At 42.8% G+C, this 21,499-nt stretch overlaps 1 protein-coding gene across 3 annotated transcripts in view; it reads right to left on the bottom strand.

The window, feature by feature from the left end:
• Nucleotides 1-21,499, bottom strand: part of REPS2 (RALBP1 associated Eps domain containing 2) — a 224,437-nt gene that overhangs the window by 156,523 nt on the left and 46,415 nt on the right. For all 3 annotated transcript variants that reach the window (XM_077482206.1, XM_077482205.1, XM_077482204.1), the window contains exon 4: nucleotides 12,653-12,758. In XM_077482206.1, coding sequence (XP_077338332.1) covers nucleotides 12,653-12,758 — 106 coding nt within the window. The remainder of the gene's footprint in view (nucleotides 1-12,652; nucleotides 12,759-21,499) is intronic.

Raw genomic sequence — 21,499 nt, 5'->3', positions numbered from 1 at the left:
GTTTGTACCTTGTACAAAAGTACGATGCTTTTGCGTACACACGGTCGGACTTTGCTCCATCGGACTTTTGTTTGTAGAAAGTTTGTCCGTTCGCACAGCCAACAAAAGTCCGATGAAAACAGAAAAAGTTTGTCCGATGGAGCGTACACACAGTCGGATGTTGCTCCAAAACAGCTAATTTGCATGTTTGTTGTCAAAAAGTCCGACCGTGTGTACGGGCCTTAAGAATCATCTAACCTACCTCTGAAGAAAGCAGCATCCACAGCCAATGATCGTGGGGTAGGAATCTTAGTGCTAGTACTAGGAGCATTTGCATGATTAAAGTCAGCAGGAGGAAGTAATCTAGGGATACTTCCGCAGAAGACTGCAGCTCAACCACATAAGAAGGACGTGTCTCTGAGTGATCAGGTCTCATGAAGGTCTTCTGATGTATACCATTTAACAAAGTGGGAATCTTTAGCAGTGTCCCAATTTGTACAGACTGCTAACTATCCAGTGTAGTTGAGGACCCCCATGAAAGGATATTCCCTTTCTAGCAGGAAAACAGTCAGTTGATTGTTAAACCCTTCTTTTAGTCTTTAGATCATCAGTCCTATGCGAGACAGGCTATCCATAGCTAAAGCGCAGGGCTTTAGGCATTTGCTTCAAATGCTTAGTAAAACGAGGGGTCTACCTCGATGGCAGGTAGGTCCTCTTTGGGGGGTTTAACTCATAGTGACATGGTTTTACTAACCAAAGTCACAGCCAACACAGGGTAGAGAGTTAGTCCAGTTAATTCAAACTGGGACGAAAACAGGGAATCTAACTTTCAGTCAGTGAAAAGCACAAAAAAAAGCACAAAAGGTAAGAACATTATAAACCCATTTACTAGTATGCCTATTAAGGTGGATCACTGAAGCATCTACAGCAGGGAGAGACCACCAAGCAATTTATTCCCCCTCAAAGGGGAATAGCTCTGCCATATTGTACAGATCGATCATACTAGGTGTTTCCAATGCTCATAGATAAATGACTTTGGTTTACAGAATTCCTGGCTGTGTGCTCTGATTCCCTCTGATCACAAAGTACTGTCGGTGCTGGCTTAGCCCTTCCTTGTGGCTTCAGCTGACGTGCCATTACTGGCGGCTCCCGTGTACATGCACAGGAGTGAAGTCATCACAGCTCCAGCTAATCACAGCACCAAAGCACCCGAGATATCCGGAAACAATTCAGGAGCGTGTCTAAGGTATTTCATAATGAGCTAGTATACTATGCATACTAGCTCATTATGCTTTTGTCTTGCAGGTTTTTTTTGTTTTATTTTGTAGTGGGTTTACAACCACTTTAAGAGCATATTAAATAAGGGCATTAGCCAGTGAATCCTAATGGGAAATACATTTAAAAGGTCTTCAAAAAAGAAAAGGCTGAGGGATCATCATCAGCATTCCAGCTTTACAAAAAATGCAACAAGAAATGTAAGGGTGCAATCAGGATGGCTAAGATAGAACACAAAGTACATCAATAGTAAAAAAGGGAGGTCAGATCATATTGATCCCATAAAGAATGATGAAGGGGATCTGGTTACTAAAGATGGAGAGATGGCAAAGGTTTTAAATTTATTCTTTTCCTCGGTCTTCATGAGGGAATCAAGGGGCTTCAGTAACCAAAACTGCAATGTTTATCTTCATTGCTAATAGAGAACAGAATTAGAAATAGACTTGAAAAATTTAACATTAATTCACCAGGACCAGACGGCTTGCACCCGAGGGTCCTTAAGAAACGCAGTCAAGTAAATTGCCGGGACCATTGTTCCTAATTATTACGAACAGTCTACTGAATGAAATGGTACCAACTGATTGGAGAAAAGCCAACATAGCACCAATATTTAAAAAAGGGCCAAGATACATCCCTGGGAATTACAGACCAGTTAACCTAACATCAATAGTATGCAAGCTCTTGAAGGGGATGATAAGGGACTACATACAAGATTTTAGTAATGACAACGGTATCATTAGCAGTAATCAGAATAGATTCATGAAGAATCGTTCTTGCCAAACCAATCTATTAACCGTGTATGAGGAGGTGAGCTGAAATCTAGATAAAGGAAGGCCCGTAGACGTGGTGTATCTGGTTTTTGCAAAACCATTTGACACAGTTCCCTATAAACATTTATTGTACAAAGTAAGGTCCATTGGCATGCAGGGCTATACCCTCTGCAAGTTCAGAGGGTAGTGATAAATGGGGAGTACTCGGAATGGTCCGAGGAGGAAAGTGGGGTTCTGTTCTGGGACCAATCCTATTTATAAACTAACTGGGGGATGGGATAAACAGCTCAATCTCAGTATTTGCAGGCGATACTAAGCTAAGCTGGGCAATAACTTCTCCGCAGGATCTGAAATCCTTGCAAGAAGATCTGAACAAATTAATGGGATGGGCAAATACATGGCAAATGAGGTTTAATGTAGGAAAATGTAAAATGATGCAACTGGGTGGCAAAAATATGAATGCAATCTACTCACTAGGGGGAGAACCTCTGGTGGAATCAAGGATGGAAAATGACCTGGGCTCAGCAATGGCATGCAATGCCAAGCTGCTGCAAGCAAAGCAAACAGAATATTGGCATGCATTAAAAAGGGATGAACTCCAGAGATAAAATGATAATTCTCCCACGCTATAGGACTCGATAGGCTGTCCAGTTCTGGGCACCAGTCCTCAGGAAGGATGTGCTGGAACTGGAGTGAGTCCAGAGAAGGGCAACAAAACTAATAAATGGACTGGAGGACCTTAGTTATGAGGAAAAGTTAAGAGCACTGAACTTCTTCTCGCTGGAGAGGAGACGCTTGAGAGGGGATATAATTTCAATGTACAAATACCGTACTGGTGACCCCACAAGCTTTTCTGCAAAAGGGAATTTAAAATTCTAAAATAAGAAAAGCGGTTCAACCTTAAACTGCGTAGAGGGTTCTTTAGTGTAAGAGCCATTAGGATGTGGAATTCTTTTCCACAAGCAGTGGTCTCAGCGGGGAGCATCGATCATTTAAAAAAAAATATTAGATAGGCACCTGAACGACAACAACATACAGGGATATACAATGTAATACTGACATAAAATCACAAACATAGGTTGGACTTGATGGACTTGTGTCTTTTTTCAACCTCGCCTACTATGTAACTATGTAAACAAATCCGAAATAACAAAACAAAATTTTGTACGAAATTCGAATCGAATTTGAAACGGTTTTAAATTTGATTTGAATCGTTTTTTAAATTTGATTTGATTTTCTGAATAGAATATAAAGGAATAGAATAGAATAGAAAATAATATAATAGACTAGGAAAGACTAGAAAAGAATAGAATAGATAAAACAGAATAGAAAATAAAGGAATAGATTGGAAAAGGAAAATAATAGAATATAACTGAAAATATTAGTGTACAATAGAACAAAAGAGCATAAAATAGAATAGAAAATAATTGAAAAGAATAGAATAAAATAGAAAATATAATCATCTTCTGAAAATCGAATTTCAAACAGAATAAATTGGAATTGGAATAGCGTAGAAAAGAAGTAAACAGAAAAGAAAAGAATAAAATAGAAAAAAAATGTAATAAAATGGAATAGAATAGCATAAAATATAAAGAATATAATCCTCTTCTAAAAATTGGAATAGAAAAGAATAGAATAGAAAAGAATAGAAAGAATATAACCATCTTCCAAAAGTTGAATTTTGATTAGAATAAATTTGAATTAGAATATCATAGAAAATAAAAGAATAGAGAAGAAAAGAAATAGGGAAGAAAATAATAGAATAGAACAGAAAAAAAAGAATAGAATCGCATAGAACAAACAATAGAAGAGAATGGAATAGAAAGACTAAAACCATCTTCCAAAATTCTAATTTCTAATAGAATACATTTGAATTTGAATGGAATAGAATAGATAAGAATAGAATAAAAAAAACTGCAGAATAGACTAAAATAGAAAGAATATAACCATCTTCCAAAATGTGAATTTTGAATAGAATAGAAAAGAAAATTACTGAATATAATAGAAAAAATAGAACAGAAAAGAATAGAATAGAAAAAAACAATAGAATAGAATGTAATAGAAAGAATATACTCATTTTCCAAAATCTGAATTTTGGATGGAATATATTGGAATTCCATTCGAATGGACTTCCATTCAAATTTTGGAAGATGGTCTTATTCTATTCGAATTAGATTAGAATTTTCCAAATTCGGTCAAACTGAGTTCAATTCGACCGAATTCGGAAAGTTTGAAACTAATTTCAATAGCCTAAACTAATTTCAAAAACTAATTAAATGAATTTATCAAATTTAACTAAGCAAATTTACATAAATAACGTATTGAAACAAAACAATATTTTTCAATCTGCACATCTAGAGTTGATTTACTAAAACTGAAGAGTGTAAAATCTGGTGCAGCTCTGCATACAAAGCAATCCGCTTCCAGTTTTTAATGTTTTTTTGTGTCAAATTGAACAAGCTGAAGTTAGAAGCTGATTGGCTACCATGCAGAATTGCACCCGGTTTTGCACTCTCCAGTTTTAGTAAATCAACCCCTTAGACTTGTAGAAAGGTGGAAAGGTCCCAAAGGACAAGGTCTAAGGTAGTAAAATTGAAAAAAATAAAAAGGGAAACATTGGCTTACATTGAAAACATTTTATGTGTGATAAAATAGGATTTTTTGTACTCACCGTAAAATCCCTTTCTCTGTAGTTCACCGACTGACACAGCTCCTCTCTTAGACCATTGGGTTGCTACGCCACCTTCAGGAGAGGACTAGGCATAACATGTTAACATGTAATAATAAAACTAGAACTTTATAGTTCCGCCCAAGGGGCGGTCCCTTAGGTAACAACCCCACAGCCTGCCTTGCAGCTTCAGTACGTCAACAAGCAGTAGAACGTAGAGAAAAATAGGAGGGGCGGGTGCTGTGTTAGTCGGTGAACTACAGAGAAAAGGATTATACGGTGAGTATAAAAAATCCTATTTTCTCTTACGTTCACCGATTGACACAGCTCCTCTCTTAAGCCTTGTACACACGATCGGAGAATCCGTCGGAATGTGTCCTATCGGACCGTGTTGTCGGATAATCCGACTGTGTGTGGTATGCATCGGAATGTTTCCATCGGACCCAAATTTCCAACTTGTTGGAAATATTTCCCGACCAACTGGTTCGATCGGACATACTCCGATCATGTGTAGAGAATTTTGATTGGACCAAGTGCCACGCATGCTCAGATCAAATTCCTACATCAAAGCTATTGGCTACTAGCCTGAATGTAGTCCCATCGTAACAAAATGACATCATCACGTTCTGAAAGATCAGATTTTTGGACAACTTAGTCCGACCGTGTGTATGCAACAGTTTCGGACAAGATCCGACGGACAAAATCCGATGGGGAAAATCTGACGGATTTGGTTGTCGAAATCTCCGACCGTGTATACAGGGGCTAAGACCATTGGGACATCCCCAAGCAGTGCCAAAAAGAGGGGTGGGAAAACTGCATAAAACTTCACCCACAATGGCATGTGGGAACTAGCATAAACACTTTACCCACAAAAACAAGAGTCTGTGGGAATAACCAAAACTTTTTTAGCCACAAAAAAACAGGGTGCTCCTCAACCGGGAGTCACTACCTCCAAACCGCACCAGAACTGCGGTAACAAATGCAATAGTGCATTACTTAAAAGGTACTGCGGTTTCACCGAAAAAACAGGAAAAAATCGAAGTGCAATTGCAATTACACGGCAACCTGCAAAACTTTGCGGCCAAAGGCATGCCTTTTTTCGGACCAGCCACCGAAACAAACAAGGAGTCTGACTTCCGAAAGGGTGCTGTAGCAGACAAATAAACCCTCAGAGCCCGAACTACGTCCAGGGCGTGAAGGGCCACTTCTTTAGGATATGTCGGCTTAGGACACAGAGATGGTAACACAATATCTTTATTGATGTGGAAGGCCAAATCCACCTTCGGCAGAAAAGACGGTTGCGGACGCAACACCACCTTATCCTTGTGGAAGTCCAGATAGGGCGACTTGCAAGACAAGGCCGCCAGTTCCGAAACCCTCCTGACTGAAGAATTGGCCACTAGAAAGACAACTTTCTGGGAAAGAGTCAACAGAGGGATCTCTCTGATATTTTCAAATGGCTTTTTTGAAGCTTTGATAACACCAGGTTCAGATCCCACGGGGGTAACTGTGGATGCACTGGAGGAACTACATGTCGGACCCCTTGAACAAAGGTGCGCACTAGAGAGTGAGACGCCAGGGGTAGCTGAAAAAAGACAGCCAAACCTGATATTTGTCCTTTAATGGTGCTTAACGGCAATTTCTGGTCTACTCCTTGCTGAAGAAACAGCAGGATCCTGGAAATAGAAAAGGAACATGGATGCCATCCTTTCTCCTCACACATGGAGATGTAGGCCTTCTAGGTACAATGATATATCTTCTGAGAGAAAGATTTCCACGCTCACAGCATAGTTGGAATCACCAAGTCTGAAAGACCCCGGTTCCTCAACACCTGGCTCTCAATAGCCATGGCGTTAAAACCAGCGATGGTAAAGCAGGATGGAGAATCGGGCCTTGAGACAGAAGGTATTCTCGTAACGGCAGTCGCCAGGGGGCATCTGCCACCAGGCGCACTAGGTCTGCGTACCAGGGACGCTGGGCCAATTTGGGGCAATCAGTATTACTGGAATCCCCTCGGCCTCCACTCTGCGAAGCAGACATGGCAACAATTTCAGCGGAGGAAAGGCATAGATCAGCTGGTACTGTTCCCATGGAGCCACCAGCGCATCTGCACCGTCTGCCCAAGGATCTCTTGTCCTGAACACAAATCTCGGTATCTTCCGATTGAGACAGGAGGCCAGAAGATCACAGTAGCCTGAACACCTCCGGATGCAACGCCCATTCTCCTGGGTCCAGAATCTGGCGACTTAGATATTCCGCCTGCCAGTTCTCCACTCCCGGGATCCTCCACTGCCCACTGAAGGATGTGAGCGACCTTCCGTGCGGCGGCCAAGCTTCTTGTTCCTCCTTGGTGATTGAAGTATGCCACCGTCGTGGCGTTGTCTGACTGGATCCTGATCAGAAGCCCTTGAAATCTTAATGACCATGTGGAGAGGCATAGCCTGATTGCTCTCAGTTCAAGCAGATTGATCGGCAAGTTGGATTCCTCCACCGACCAGAGGCCCTGGGTCAACTGAACTCCCATTACTCCACCCCAGCCGGTTAGGCTGGCGTCCGTTGTGATCACTGTCCATTTCAGAGGTAGGAACGACTGCCCGGATCGATGTGCCGAGGACCTCAGCCTCCAGAGCAGGGAATCCCTGACTAACTGGCTCATCTGAATCTGCCAATCCAAGGACAACAGAGATTTGTCCCATTTTGTCAAAATCTCCTTCTGCAGGACTCTGGTGTGAAACTGGGCATACAATACTGCCTCAAAGGAGGCCACCATGAGTCCCAGGACTCGCATGCATAAGCGTAGCGACGACCACCTGCAGTTCATCAACAGTTTTACCGCAGCTCTGAGAGTCTGCAGCTTGTCTGAATGGAGAACCCCTCTCGCTTCCATGGAGTCCAGCAGTAAGCCTAGGTACTCCAAATGCTGAGTTGGCACAATCACCGACTTTTTTAGGTTCAACAGCCACCCAAATTCCTGCAGGGTCTGCATGGTGATCACCACATCCTCCTCTAATTCTGAGGCGGAAGATGCTCTCAGGAGGTGATCAGGAGGAGATCGTCTAGGTAACCCATGATCGCAATCCCGTGTTGCCGCAGCAGCAACCAAAACAGGAGCCAATACCTTTGTAAAGACTCGGGGGGGGGGGGAGGCGATGCCAAACCAAAGGGGAGAGCCAAAAACTGGTAGTGGGCTTCCCCAACTGCAAATCACAGAAACCTCTGATGCCGAGGGCCTATGGGTATGTGCAGGTACGCATCCTGGATGTCCAAAGACTCCAGGGAGTCCCCTTGATGGAGTGCAGCGACTACTGAGTGAACTGATTCCATTCTGAACCTTTACAAAGTAATTGAGGGCTTTCAGATCCAAGATTGGATGTACCCCTTCCTTTTTGGGACTACAAACAGGTTTGAGTAGAACCCCTGGAAACGTTCCGATTCCAGAACAGGTACTATCAGCCCACGACTCAGCAGGTCCCTTACCACCCCCAATAGAGCCTCCCGGGAGTACGGGTATGCTGGAGGGGAAGAATCTGTTTTGCGGCCAAGAGAATAACTCTATCTTGTAGCCTGAGGAAAGCAGATCGCAGACCCATTGGTCGGACAGCCGAGAGGCCCACCAGGCTGCAAACTCCAGAGCCGACCCCCCACCCATGTTGCAGGTGGGGGCAAACCTTCATGCAGTAGCACTTTTGTTCGCAGGCTTGTTAGGCTTGCAGTTCCAGGGATGCTTTGGTCCTTTAGAGGTCGTCCTGTCGGGCCTGGGACACTTTGCCGAAGCCCCGGGTGAACGAAAAAGCCGCTTATGAGCGGAAAATGAGGGCCCTTGCCTACAGTGTGGCTCCTTAGCCTTCCTGGCCTATGGGAATAGTATGCTCTTAACACCTGTGGCATTTTTTATAATGTCTTCCAATGAGGCTCCAAAGAGTCGGTCGCCAAGGAAGGAAAGATCTGTCAGGCCTTTCTTAGATGCCTGGTCAGCAGACCAATATTTTAGTCAAATCAAGCGCCTCAGCACCACTGCTGACACTGAAGCCCTGGACAACAGAGGGAGAGTGTCCAGGGCCACATTGCAAATGTACTTAAGGCCTTGCACTAATTGGTCTGCTAGTTCCACGCAGACAGGAGAAGCCTGTTGCTCTCCCAATTCGCAGTGAGTGTCTGCGACACAATTGCGGATGCCAGTACTGGTCGCACAGTTGACCCCACAACCGTAAACAAGGAACGAGCCACTGCCTCAGCCTTCCTGTCCGTGGGATCCTTAAAAGCAGGAGTCCCCTCTACCGGGATCGTGGTTACTTTGTTTAACTTGTATACTGGGGGGTCCACTACCGGAAGAGCTGACCACTTTTTGAGAAGGTTCTCCTCAAAAGGGTAACTCAACACCATGTATTTGGGGACAGAAAAGGTCAGCTGCGGTCGACCCCATTCCATGTAAATGAACTTATCGAAATAAGTCAGATACGGGAACACCTTTGGTGAATGGGCTGGCTTACGGGACCCAAAGGGGACCGCTACATCAGCAGAGGGATCTGCTGGCTCCTGAATTTTCAGAGACGCAAAGCTGTGATAAGTGCTCCAACAAGCACTTTGTCGCGCACGGACCCGGACGGGGACTCATCCTCACTGTCTGATTCATCCTGGTCACCGTCACCCGAGTCTGCATCAGAGCTCTCCCTGGAGGACGGGGGGCAGGGGCCTTTTTTTACCACCTTTGCGCCCACCCACCACCTCCAGCTTGGCAACGAACGAATTGAGGACCGCCGACAAAGCGTCTAGAGGCACTGCACTGTCTACAGGCGAACTGGTTGCAATTGCCTGGATTTTGGGGAAAGAAACACCAGTTTCTGGAGCCATGCTGACCCTACCCGGTCTGCCACCTGTTGGGGACTTAGGACAGTGATGGTCCCACCCTCCTAACTGCTGCTGGCTGAGGGGCTCTTTCCCGCAGGGCTCACCACCCTGACTGGTTCTGCGCTGTCCAGCTAATAGTGCCTGTGTCCTGTGTCAGCTCCCAGATGCATAGGAGATCACACCGCGCTGTGCAGAGCCGCTCTGAATGGCACTGAAACTGACAAAAAATGTGTTCAGGCTTTAAGAAAATGGCCGCAGAAAGGACATAATTGGCTACAGAGCATGCTGCTCCTTGGTCACACCACAAATGGCCGCCGAGCACTGTATACCATGAGGGATAGTAAAAAACATGCAGAGAAATGTCGGTGAAACAGTGATACAGCGCTCAACAGACACAGCCTCCAGACACCTCCAGACATACACACCACCTACATACATCCAGGGCACAGCCAGCGCAGCCCCTCCCCCCAGGTGAGAGCACCTCCGGAGAGCCCCTGTCTATGGCGCACACACACCACTCAGCAGCCCATGCAGCATCCCCCACAGGGAAGGGGGGAGGGAATATAGGGACAGGGAGAGAAGAGAGGGAGATGAGGGACCTCCAAATCAACCTCCCAGGGAATGCCCAGCTGTTCAGCCCCACCGAGGCAGGGAGAGCTGTACTTACCAGTCCTAAAGAGCTGGGAGACATTCCATCACAAAACAACTCTCCGATCAGTATGGGGTGGCTGCTGGCCCGACACACTGTGATGCAGACATCAGTAGCCCGGCCATATGTGTGCCCTGGAGCATTTATGCTCACCGACCCCCCCTCCCTGGAGCTGAGGCATGTCGTGGCTGACTCAGTGCGGAGCTCTGGTCTGCACACGCTCGCTGGTCAGGTAGGGCAGACTACAAGGATAAGAGTATCCAGCCTGTCACCCAGCCGGCTGTTGATAGCAGATCACAGCATCTTTAAACTTGCGCAAAAAGCAAAGCTTCTGCAGAAAAAAAAGGGGCCGATGGGTCCGCAGGGTTCCTAGGTCCTTCTCCTTCACTAGGCAGAAAAAAACTGAAGCTGCAAGGCAGGCTGTGGGGTTGTTACCTAAGGGACCGTCCCTTGGGCGGAACTAGAAAGTTCTAGTTTTATTATTACATGTTAACATGTTATGCCTAGTCCTCTCCTGAAGGTGGTGTAACAACCCAATGGTCTAAGAGAGGAGCTGTGTCAGTTGGTGAATGTAGGAGAAAAGACATTTTTTTAATGGTTTTTTTTTTCCCCATCCATAGTGAACCCATACATGGCTTAGTATCTGTCCAATCATGTATGCTCAAATCTGTCTCATCAGTTAAGCTGTAACCCCCTGATGTGCCTGCTGTGCTTTCTAAAATTGTATTTATTAAATTATAAAATAAATGGTTTATATGGCAGCAGAATTCTGAACGTGTTAGGGTCCTTTCACACGGGGCGGATCAGTTCTGATCCGCCCCGTGGATGTCCGTTTGCTCAGCGGGGATCACTCCGCCGATCCCCGCTGAGCAGGGAGATAACAGGTCTGTCTCTGCACACTGCGCAGGGACGGACCTGTCACAGCGCCGCTCTCCCCTATGGGAGATCGGATGACGACGGACCGCAGTGCCCGTCGTCATCCGATCCGATCCGCAGACGGATGGAAAAATAGCTTTTTCCTCCGTTACACTTTTTCGGATCGGAGCGGGTCGGATGTCAGCGGACATGTCACCGCTGACATCCGACGCTCCATAGAGCTCTATGGAGCACCCGTTCAGGTCCGCCTGAAAAACTGACAGGCGGGCCTGAACGGCACGTCGGTGTGAAAGAGGCCTAACAGTATGATTTCTAAATCCTGCAGCTTAAAGTAAAAGAAAAGTCAAGGTAGCCCTTGTGTAAGATTTGAAAGTAGCATGCCACAATAATGAATGTAAAGGACACAGAGAAAACAGGAGACATAAATAAAAATAGAAATAAGGGGCTTAATCATGCAATATTCCAATTACCAGTGGAAATTACATAAATGCTTCCATGTAGTGATCTAATTACAAGCTGGAAGTGGCTGGTGAAAAACCAGTCTTGAGTCTGCTGCCTGTTACAAACTTAATATCACTAGAAACTAAATGTAATGTTGTTGTTTAGTTTTGAGTTGCATGGAGTCAGAGACAATTTTCAATGACAGAAAATGTTTACTTTTTTTTCTCTCACAATTCTGGTAACCACACATAAGCTGGCCTAGAATGGCATGGACGTTGAGCACAAGTTGATCTACTCACTCTATTGACTGCTGTATAACAGCCCCATCGGATTTTCCCCACTTGATCAGTGCCAGCAGCTGTCAGAATACAATGACTTAGCAAGGAGGATTCCCCCATCCACATAATGGAGTTTGAAAAAAAATGAATGAAGAAAATGCCTCATCTATGGGCTTCTGTAAAGTCTATGTCTGGGCAAAATAAAATAAACATATTCAGTACAATAGCTCAGCAGCTGCCCTTAGAAGAATCTTATAAGCCCGGTGATGTCACAGGAGGTAACAAAAGCTGTTTCTTGCTCCAGAAACAAGGTACATTTTTTTTTTTTTTTAAATAAGGCATGATGTTTTGGGTAGATTTTGCTAAGGGTTGGAAATAGATTTTAAATAATTGTTTAGGCCAAGGTGGCACCATGGTGCCAGGAACAGACAGGAAGTTGAATAAAACAAGGAATTGGTCGCACACTGGAACTCCAAATTATCTCAATGTCATCTTAATTGTCAAAAGGGTCAGACAGATGCAGGCAATGCTAGACGTTTCAGAAGCGATAGCTTGCTTGTTCACAACCAAAGACAGAAGGTTGCCCATAGTGCTGCCAAAACTAAACCGGGTTGGTCTGATTGCTTCTCTACCATTTAGAATCCTTGTTTTCCTATCAACAAATGCAAGGCTTCCTCTGATTGGCTGGAGTCAAGAGGCAAAAGGATGATGTCATAATTTCCATCCATACCAATCAAAGGAACCTTGTATTTTATATATCTTGTTTTTATATAAAAAATTATAGCAGAAAAAAAATATTACAGGATTTGCTTCTACATCCTTTCAAAACTACAACACTGTTCTCAAACAGTCTATAACTTTATCTCACCTCCACCGTGGTGATCAGAACTGCTTTGTATCTTCCCATGTCCATACTGAGGAGATGATGAAGTAGAAGACTTTTTGGGTGAAGTCACGGGAGTCTTGACATCTGACTTTAAAAAAATATATTAGATTAAGAAAAGTAAGGTGAAAGATCAAAGGCGAATACATTTAAGTGAAAATTGTAGATGCTTAATTCGCAAACCTACAGTAGATATAAAAAGTCTACACACCCCTGTGAAAATGTCAGGTTTCTGTGATGTAAAACAACGAAACAAAGATAATTAATTTCAGAACTTTTTCCACCTTTAATGTGACCTCTAAACTGTACATCTCATTCGAAAAACAAACTGAAATCTTTGGGGGGGGGGGAGTGAAAATAAAAAATTAAAACAACATGGTTGCATAAGTGCATAAGTGTGCACACCCTCTTATAACTGGGGATGTAGCTGCTTCCAGGATTGAGCAATCACATTCAAACTCATGTTAAATAGGAGTCAGTACACACATGCCATCATTTAATGTGCCTCTGATTAACTCCAAATAAAGTTCAGCTGTAATAATAGGTCTTTCCTGACATTTTCTTAGTTGCATCCTGCAGCTAAAGCCATGGTCCGCAGAGAGCTTACAAAGCATCAGAGGGATCTCACTGTTAAAAGGTATCAGTCAGGAGAAGGGTACAAAAGAATTTCTAATGCCGCGTACACACGACCAGACTTATGTCCGACAGACTTTCGAAGGAGTTCTGCCGGAGTTCTGACAGAGTTCTGACGGACTTTCCGAATGAGCGGACTTGGCCACACACAATCACACCAAACTCCGACGGATTCGAACGTGATGACGTACGACTGGACTCGAATAAGGAAGTTCATAGCCAGTAGCCAATAGCTGCCCTAGCGTCGGTTTTAGTCCATCGGAATAGCATACACACGAGCGAATTTTTTGGTAGGAACTGGGTCCTACAGAGTTCTGGTGGAAAAATTTGAAGCATGTTCCATTTCTAAAGTCTGTCAGACTTTTGCGAATCAAAAGTCCGTTGCAGCCCACACACGATCGAATAGTTTCCCGGAATCATTCCGTCAGACTTTGGATGTTGAAAAGTCCGCTCGTGTGTACGGGGCTTAAGGCATTAGCTATACCATGGAACACAGTGAGGACAGTCGTGATCAAGTGGAGAAAATATGGCAAAACAATGACATTACCAAGAACTGGATATCCCTCCAAAATTGATGAAAAGTCAAGAAGAAAACTGGTCAGGGAGGCTGCCAAGAGGCCTACAGCAAAATTAAAGGAGCTGCAGGAATATCTGGCAAGTACTGGCTGTGTAGTACATGTGTCAACAATCTACCGTATTCTTATATATTTGGGCTATGGGTTAGTGTGGCAAGACAGAAGCCTTTTCTTACGAAGAAAAACATCCAAGCCTAGCTACATTTTGCAAAAATACATCTGAAGTCTCCCAAAAGCATGTGGGAAAATGTGTTATGGTCTGATGAAACCAATGTTGAACTTTTTGGCCATAATTCCAAAAGTTATGTTTGGTGCAAAAACAACACTGCACATCACCAAAAGAACACCATACCCACAGTGAAGCATGGAGGTGGCAGTATCATGCTTTGTGGTTGTTTTTCTTCAGCTGGAACATGGGCCTTAGTCAAGGTAGAGGGAATTATGAACAATCCCATATACCAGTCAGTATTGGCACAAAATCTTCAGGCTTCTGCTAGAAAGCTGAACATGAAGAGGAACTTCATTATTCATAATAATGACTCAATGCGCATATCCAAATCAACAAAAGAATGGCTTCACCAGAAGAAGATTAAAGTTTTGGAATGGCCCAGCCAGAGCCCAGACCTTAATTAGATTGAAAATCTGTGGGGTCATCTGAAGAGGGCTGTGCACAGCCCATGCCAAACTGACAGATTTGGTGTGTTTTTGCAAAGAAGAGTGGACAAATATTGTCAAGTCAACATGTGCCATGCTGATAGACTCATATCATAAAAGGCTGAGTGCTGTAATAAAATCGAAAGGTGCTTCAACAAAGTATTTGTTTAAGGGTGTGCACACTTATGTAACAATTTTTTTTATTTTTACTTCCCTCCACTTAAGATTTCAGTTTGTTTTTCAACTGAGTTGTACAGTTTATAGGTCACATTATACTGTAGGTGGTAATAGTTCTGACTTGATTTATCTTGGTCTCATCTCACAGAAACCTGACATTTTAACAGGGGTGTGTAGACTTTTTATTTCCATTGTACCTAGGGATAAAGCCGGACTCCTCTATCTTAGATCTTTATCAAGCTAAATAACCTCCCTTGTTAAAATACTTCTTGAGGATATGGACAGTTGGTCAATCTACCCTTTATGCTGTGAAAACAAAAGTCAATCTCCGAATCGCCAAACAAAAATATTATACAAAAAAGAAAAAAGCCGCACTCCTGTTAAATATTCATGTACTTATATTACATTATTGTAATAAATTCCAAGTACATCATCAGTCCATCTTGGCTTTTGTTCTGTATGAGCTTAACTGAGTGAAACACGTCAGCAAAAGCCAAAGCCCAGGTGGACTGTCCATGTACCAGGAATTCATTCAATATCCCTACAAGCATTTTGAACAGGAGCGTGGCTTCTTTCTTTTCTGTAGAAAACCCATTATCTTGGCTAGGTAGAATTAACTGAAGATGACACTGTTGCCAAAATCACCTATTACAATCTTAAAATTCTTGGGATTGATCTCTGAAAATTTGAGCCCAAAATGAAGCAATCCATCTGTGGTAAGAGAGTATACAAAAATCATAAGGAAAACTTTGTACATGTCTAGACTGTCTGGGGGGCAGGAAGTCTTTAATCTCATTAAATACCAGCAGTCATACCAGCAGACTGCTCAGCTTACACAAATATCTGAAATCTTCCCTAGACTACACAGTTCATACTTGATCTCTTTAGAAGCTATGGCCTGCCACACTACAAATCCATTCGCACCAATCTTATCAAACATCCTTATCCTTCTCAGTATCATTATGGAATGGCCTAGACAAGACTTTCAAAGACAGAGCTTACACCTCTGTCCCTAGTTGCAAAATATTTTTGCTATCTTAAAGTGGTTGTAAACCCTTACAAACCACTTTGACCTACAGGTAAGCCTAGATTAAGGCTTACCTGTAGGTCCAAGAAATATCTCCTAAACCTATATGGTTTAGGAGATATTTGCCCGAAAACGGGCACCGCTGTCTACGGCGCATGCGCCGTAGACAGCGGCGCGCAGGCGCACTGAGCGCGGCATTCTCAGCGACGGAGCTGCCACGCGTGTCGGCTCCCGTGCGCATGCGCGGGAGTGACGTCATCGCGGCTTCGCCGAATGACAGAGGCGGAGCTGCAAGACCCCACCAACAAGATGGATGCGGCGGACTACAGGGGACAGCGGCAACTTCGCTGGCTCCTGTGTCAGGTAAGTGACACATAATGGGCTACTATGCGATGCATAGTAGTCCATTATGCTTTGCCTTTGCAGGGAATGAAAGAGGAAGTAAACTCATCAGGGTTTACTTCCTCTTTAAGGCGTTATATGCATTAAAGTAGAAAACGTTCCAAAGCTCCCCCCCCCCCCCAAGACTTTCCTGAGCCTGATCTTGATCCAGCGCTATGCCTGTCTGCAGCAGCTCCTCTCTCTATTCTTACAGGATAATCTACAGCAGTGGGAGCCATTGGTTCCTGCTACTGTCAGTCAAAGCCTATAACAAGCGGTTTGCTATGTGAGCACTCGGAGCAGAGGAGGAGCCAAGACCGCCAGTAGGGAACACCAGAAGGAGGTTTGGGGCCGCACTCTGTCCAAAACCATTCCACAGAGCAGGCAAGTATAACATTTTGTTATAAAGAAAAATAGAACAGTCAAATAAACAGAATATAAAATTAAAAGATAGAATATAACAGAATAGAATAAAAACTAATAGTAGAATATAATATTATAATGAAGCAGAATAGAAAATAAAAGTATATTATAGAATAAAACAGACTAGAATGGAATAAGCTAAAACAGAATAGAATAGAAATAAAAGAATACAAAAGAGTTTAAATAAAATAGAATATAATGGAAAATAAAGCAATAGAAAATAATACAAAATAACAGAATAGAAAAGAACAAAATATAATAGAATATTTTCTATTCTATGCCTTTATATTATATTTTTTTCTATTATATTCTACGAAGCAGCCTAAGTAGGAATTATCATATTATTTCACTTTTGTGCCCTACTGTATTAATTGCAATATATTTCCTTTTCAATTTCAATTTAGAATTTAAATTCATTTTAAAATTTAATTAGAAAAAGTCTAATATACAAAACAAATTCTGAAAACAAATAATTCTGGTGGAGGGGGATTATGGTGTGGGGTTGTTTTTCAGGGGTTGGGCTTGGCCCCTCGGTTCCATTGAAGGGAACTCTTAGGCTCTGTTTAAGCCTAGGCGTTTTGTTTTCAGTATAAACAGAAAAGTCAGTGTCAGGTCACCTTGAGGCCAGGTGACAGATGCACACCGTAGGGATCAGGAGTGCACCGCAAGGTTGTGGACCCTACGGCTGACTGCTGCAGACGGGAGTCAAGGTGATAAGGAAGGCAGGGCCCCCAGAACACCAAGACGGATCCCACCGGGGTTAGAGCGTAAGATTCCATGGGGCGCGGAGTCTAAGAGCCAGCAGGTGTTCACCAGAGCCTCTAGTGGTGAGGATGGACTTGGCTGGAACTGGCTCCAGGTCGTGACCCCCAGGGTCCCCCAGCTCACACCCACAGTAGGCAACAGGAGGATAGGGATAGTGAGGGATAAAGCCAAGGTCGGGGGCCACAAGCAGATTGGAATAGTCAGGGACACAGCAAAAGGTCAGGGTCACAGGCAAACAGGGATAGTCAAGGACACGCCAAAGTCGGTAACAGAACAACAGAAGAGCACACAACAGGTAAAAGGAAGCCAAACACACAAAGATTGATCAGCAGGGTTGGCCTGCACAGGGTAATATAGAGATTTCTGATAGGAGCTAGGGTGGAGCCATGCCAGAGGATGGATTACAGAAGCAGTCAGGTGAGGGTTGGCTGGTCTCTAGAGATGAACACATGGAGACAGGTAAGCAGACAAACTCTATTGCATAACCATGACAGCCAGTGCTACTACCCATACAACATATAGATAGCAGAGCTCCCAGGTGCTCAATCCACAGTCACTGACTGAGTATAGTAATGTAGAAAAAATGATCTGCACGCCAGTTGTTGCTCTTAAAATTTCTTCATTTTATTGAATAGCCACAGTGGAAAAAAAATGCAGATTAAGTCAGTTGACGCGTTTCCGCCTATAAGGCCTTAGTCATAACCCCATTACAGACATAAAACGTTGGAATAAATAGTAGCTCTAAAGATCACAGGCTCCACCCATTGATTGTCTTAATTGACCACAGGCAATTATCCTAAAAAGATAATCAGCTTCAATACATACAGGGCGATCCATGTGTATGCCACTAATTTTCACACACCTTGTAGTGACAATAAGCACATGTTGTACACACACGCATGTACACACGTGCATACATTTATACACGTATAGACATATGCATGAAAAAACACATAATACACAAAATATTAAATAAAAAATAATATAAACATTAATAATCCAGGTATGTGAAAAAAAAAAAAAAAAAACCCAGAAAAGAGAAAGGAAGAGAGAGAGGGAGGCTTTGTTTTCATGCAGAAAGTCGCATGGTTTTTGTCGCAATTTTATAAAGGTCAAAAGGTTAACAATTTTATAAAGGTCAAAAGGTTAACAATGTAAAAAACAGAAAATGCCTGTAATCTGCCAAAAAATAAGCTCCTGTACTTTTTTGAGCTTCAGGAGTTTTGCTTCAGATGACAAAACACTCAGATGCGAAAAGGGGTCATTGAAATTAATAGGATTTGTCTTGTTTGTCTTGTTGGGTGTTTTTAGAGATGAGGCTTACAGCAGAAAAATGCCCCAAAAAAAAGATGTGAACAGAGCCCTAAGACGTCAGCATACCAAGACACTTTGGGCAATTTCATGCTCCCAACTTTGTGGGAACAGTTTGGAGATGGCCCCTTCCTGTTCTAACATAACTGTACACCAGTGCACAAAGCAAAGTCCATAAAGACATGGATGAGTGAGTTTGGGGTGGAGGAACTTGATTGGTCTGCACAGAGTCCTGACCTCTACCCGGTAGAACACCTCTGAGATAAATTAAAACGGAGACTGCGAGCCAGGCCTTCTCGTCCAACATCAGTGCCTGACCTCACAAATGTGCTATTGGAATAATTGTCAGACATTCCCATAGACACACTCCTAAACCTTGTGGACAGCCTTCCCAGAAGAGATGAAGCTGTTATAGCTGCAAGGATCAGCCAACTCAATATTGAACCCTTTGGACTAAAAGGGTGGTGCTAAAGAGCTGAAAAAACAATGTAGTACGTCACTAAGTACGTATTTGTTGGCCAACAATTGTGTGACTGTGTGTATGCAAGACAAGTTTGAGTCAACACCCTTCGGACAAAAGTCCATGGTTTTGTTGGCCAACAATGCGATTGTGTGTACAAGGCTTTACTTTGATCAATGCATCCAAACAAAGATGGTATACATAACAGAAATAAGCCAGTAGCTAGGCTTCCCATGTATTGCTTTCACATACAGCATACAGTCATCAAAAGAAAAAAAGATAATTTTTTGTCATATATACCAATTAGGATGAATTGACTAAAAACGTAAAGTATTTGACCGCATTCAATATTTTACCTTACCTTAGGTACCTGAATAAAAATGCTTATTCAACAGACAAATATTGGTAATGATTTTTTCTTACTTTTTGTTACCACTATTCTTTCTCTGCTGCACTGCTTTCAAGAAAATGTGTTGTGCTTTTAATATGAATTAAACCATTAACTGTTTCCCGCAAAGGTTATTGTTCTGGGTGGATGTCATATGACATCCTCCCCACAGTGCACCTCGCGAGGGCCCAACAGGCTGTGCTCCAGCGCGATTTGTTGCCCGATATGTGCACCGATCACAGAGGATGACAGATCACTTTATCAGTCCACTGATGTTACTAAGTGATTGCTGTAACCAATTGCAGCAGATCATGTGACAATTGTAAACAATATAGTTGTGCTCATAAGTTTACATACCCCAGCAGTATTTATGATTTCTTGGCCATTTTTCAGAGAATATGAATGAGAACACAAAAACTTTTCTTTCACTCATGGTTAGTGTTTGGCTTAATCCATTTATTATCAATCATCTGTGTTTACTCTTTTTAAATCATAATGACAACAGAAACTACCCAAATGACCCTGATCAAAAGTTTACATACCCTGGTGATTTTGGCCTGATAACATGCACACAAGTTGACACAAAGAGGTTCAAATGGCTATTAAAAGGTAGCCATCATCACCTGTGATCTGTTTGCTTGTAACTACTGTGTGTGTGTGTGTGTGTGTGTGTGTGTGTGTGTGTGTGTGTGTGTGTGTGTGTGTGTGTGTGTGTGTGTGTGTGTGTGTGTGTGTGTGTGTGTGTGTGTGTGTGTGTGTGTATTAAAAGGTCAGTGAGTTTCTGGACTCCTGACAGACCCGTGTAGCTTTCATCCAGTGCTGCACTGACGTTTCTAGATTCTGAGCCATTGGGAAAGCAAAAGAATTGTCAAAGGATCTGTGGGAAAAGGTAGTTGAACTGTATAAAACAGAAAAGGGATATAAAAAAAGATATTCAAGGAATTGAGAATGCTAATCAGCAGTGTTCAAACTATAATCAAGAAATGGAAAATGAGTAGTTCTGTTGAAACCAAACCACGGTCAAGTAGACCAACTAAAATTTCAGCCACAACTGCCAGAAAAATTGTTCGGGATGCAAAGAAAAACCCACAAATAACTTCAGATGAAATACAGGCTCTTACAATACACCAAACAGCACAGATGAATGCAGTATGTTATCAAAAAATACTGAAGGAACATTTGCATTCATCAGCCAGGAAGCAGCGCATGGGACATACTTGGACATTCCAACATGACAATGATCCAAAACACAAGGCCAAGTTGACTTGTCATTGGCTACAGCAGAATAAAGTGAAGGTTCGGGAGTGGCCATCTCAGTCTCCTGATCTCCATATCATTGAGCCACGCTGGGGAGATCTCAAACGTGCAGTTCAAGACAGCCCAAGAATTTACAGGAACTGGAGGTCTTTTGCCAAGAGGAATGGACAGCTTTACCATCTGAGAAAATAAAGAGCCTCATCCACAAATACCACAACAGACTTCAAGCTGTCATTGATGTGAAAGGGGGCAATACACGGTATTAAGAACTGGGGTATGTATACTTTTGATCAAGGTCATTTAGGTTGTTTCTGTTGTCATTATGATTTAAAAAGAGTAAACACAGTTGAATGATAATAAATGGCTTCAGCCAAACACTAACAACCATGAGTGAAACAAAAGTTTTTGTGTTATCGTTTGTATTATCTGAAAAATGGCCGAGAAATGATAAATTCTGCCATGGTATGTAAACTTATAAGCACAATTGTATATACCATAGTTTGTAGCCTCTATAACTTCCACACAAACTTATGAGCACAACTGTAAATAGCTTTGATTCATGCCATTCATTGTGTACAATTGTTTTGATAGCTATGCTTGGCCACAGTGATCACATGGTACAGACAGGGCGAATCACAGCCCATCTGTACCATGTAATTAGATGTAGCCAATCTTAATAATTCACACACAGCAAAATTCACCACTATAAGCAATCATAGTGTATAAAAAAAAAAAATCATGATCACCTCCCCTGAGTAGTGAACACTGTATTGCTCTGGTC

This window comes from Lithobates pipiens, unplaced genomic scaffold (genome assembly GCF_037356315.1).
Source record: "Lithobates pipiens isolate NorthernLeopardFrog02 unplaced genomic scaffold, aLitPip1_a1.2 Scaffold_16, whole genome shotgun sequence".
Taxonomy (NCBI): domain Eukaryota; kingdom Metazoa; phylum Chordata; class Amphibia; order Anura; family Ranidae; genus Lithobates; species Lithobates pipiens.
The sequence above is the reverse complement of the archived record's forward strand: the minus strand, read 5'-3'. Positions and strand labels throughout refer to the sequence as shown.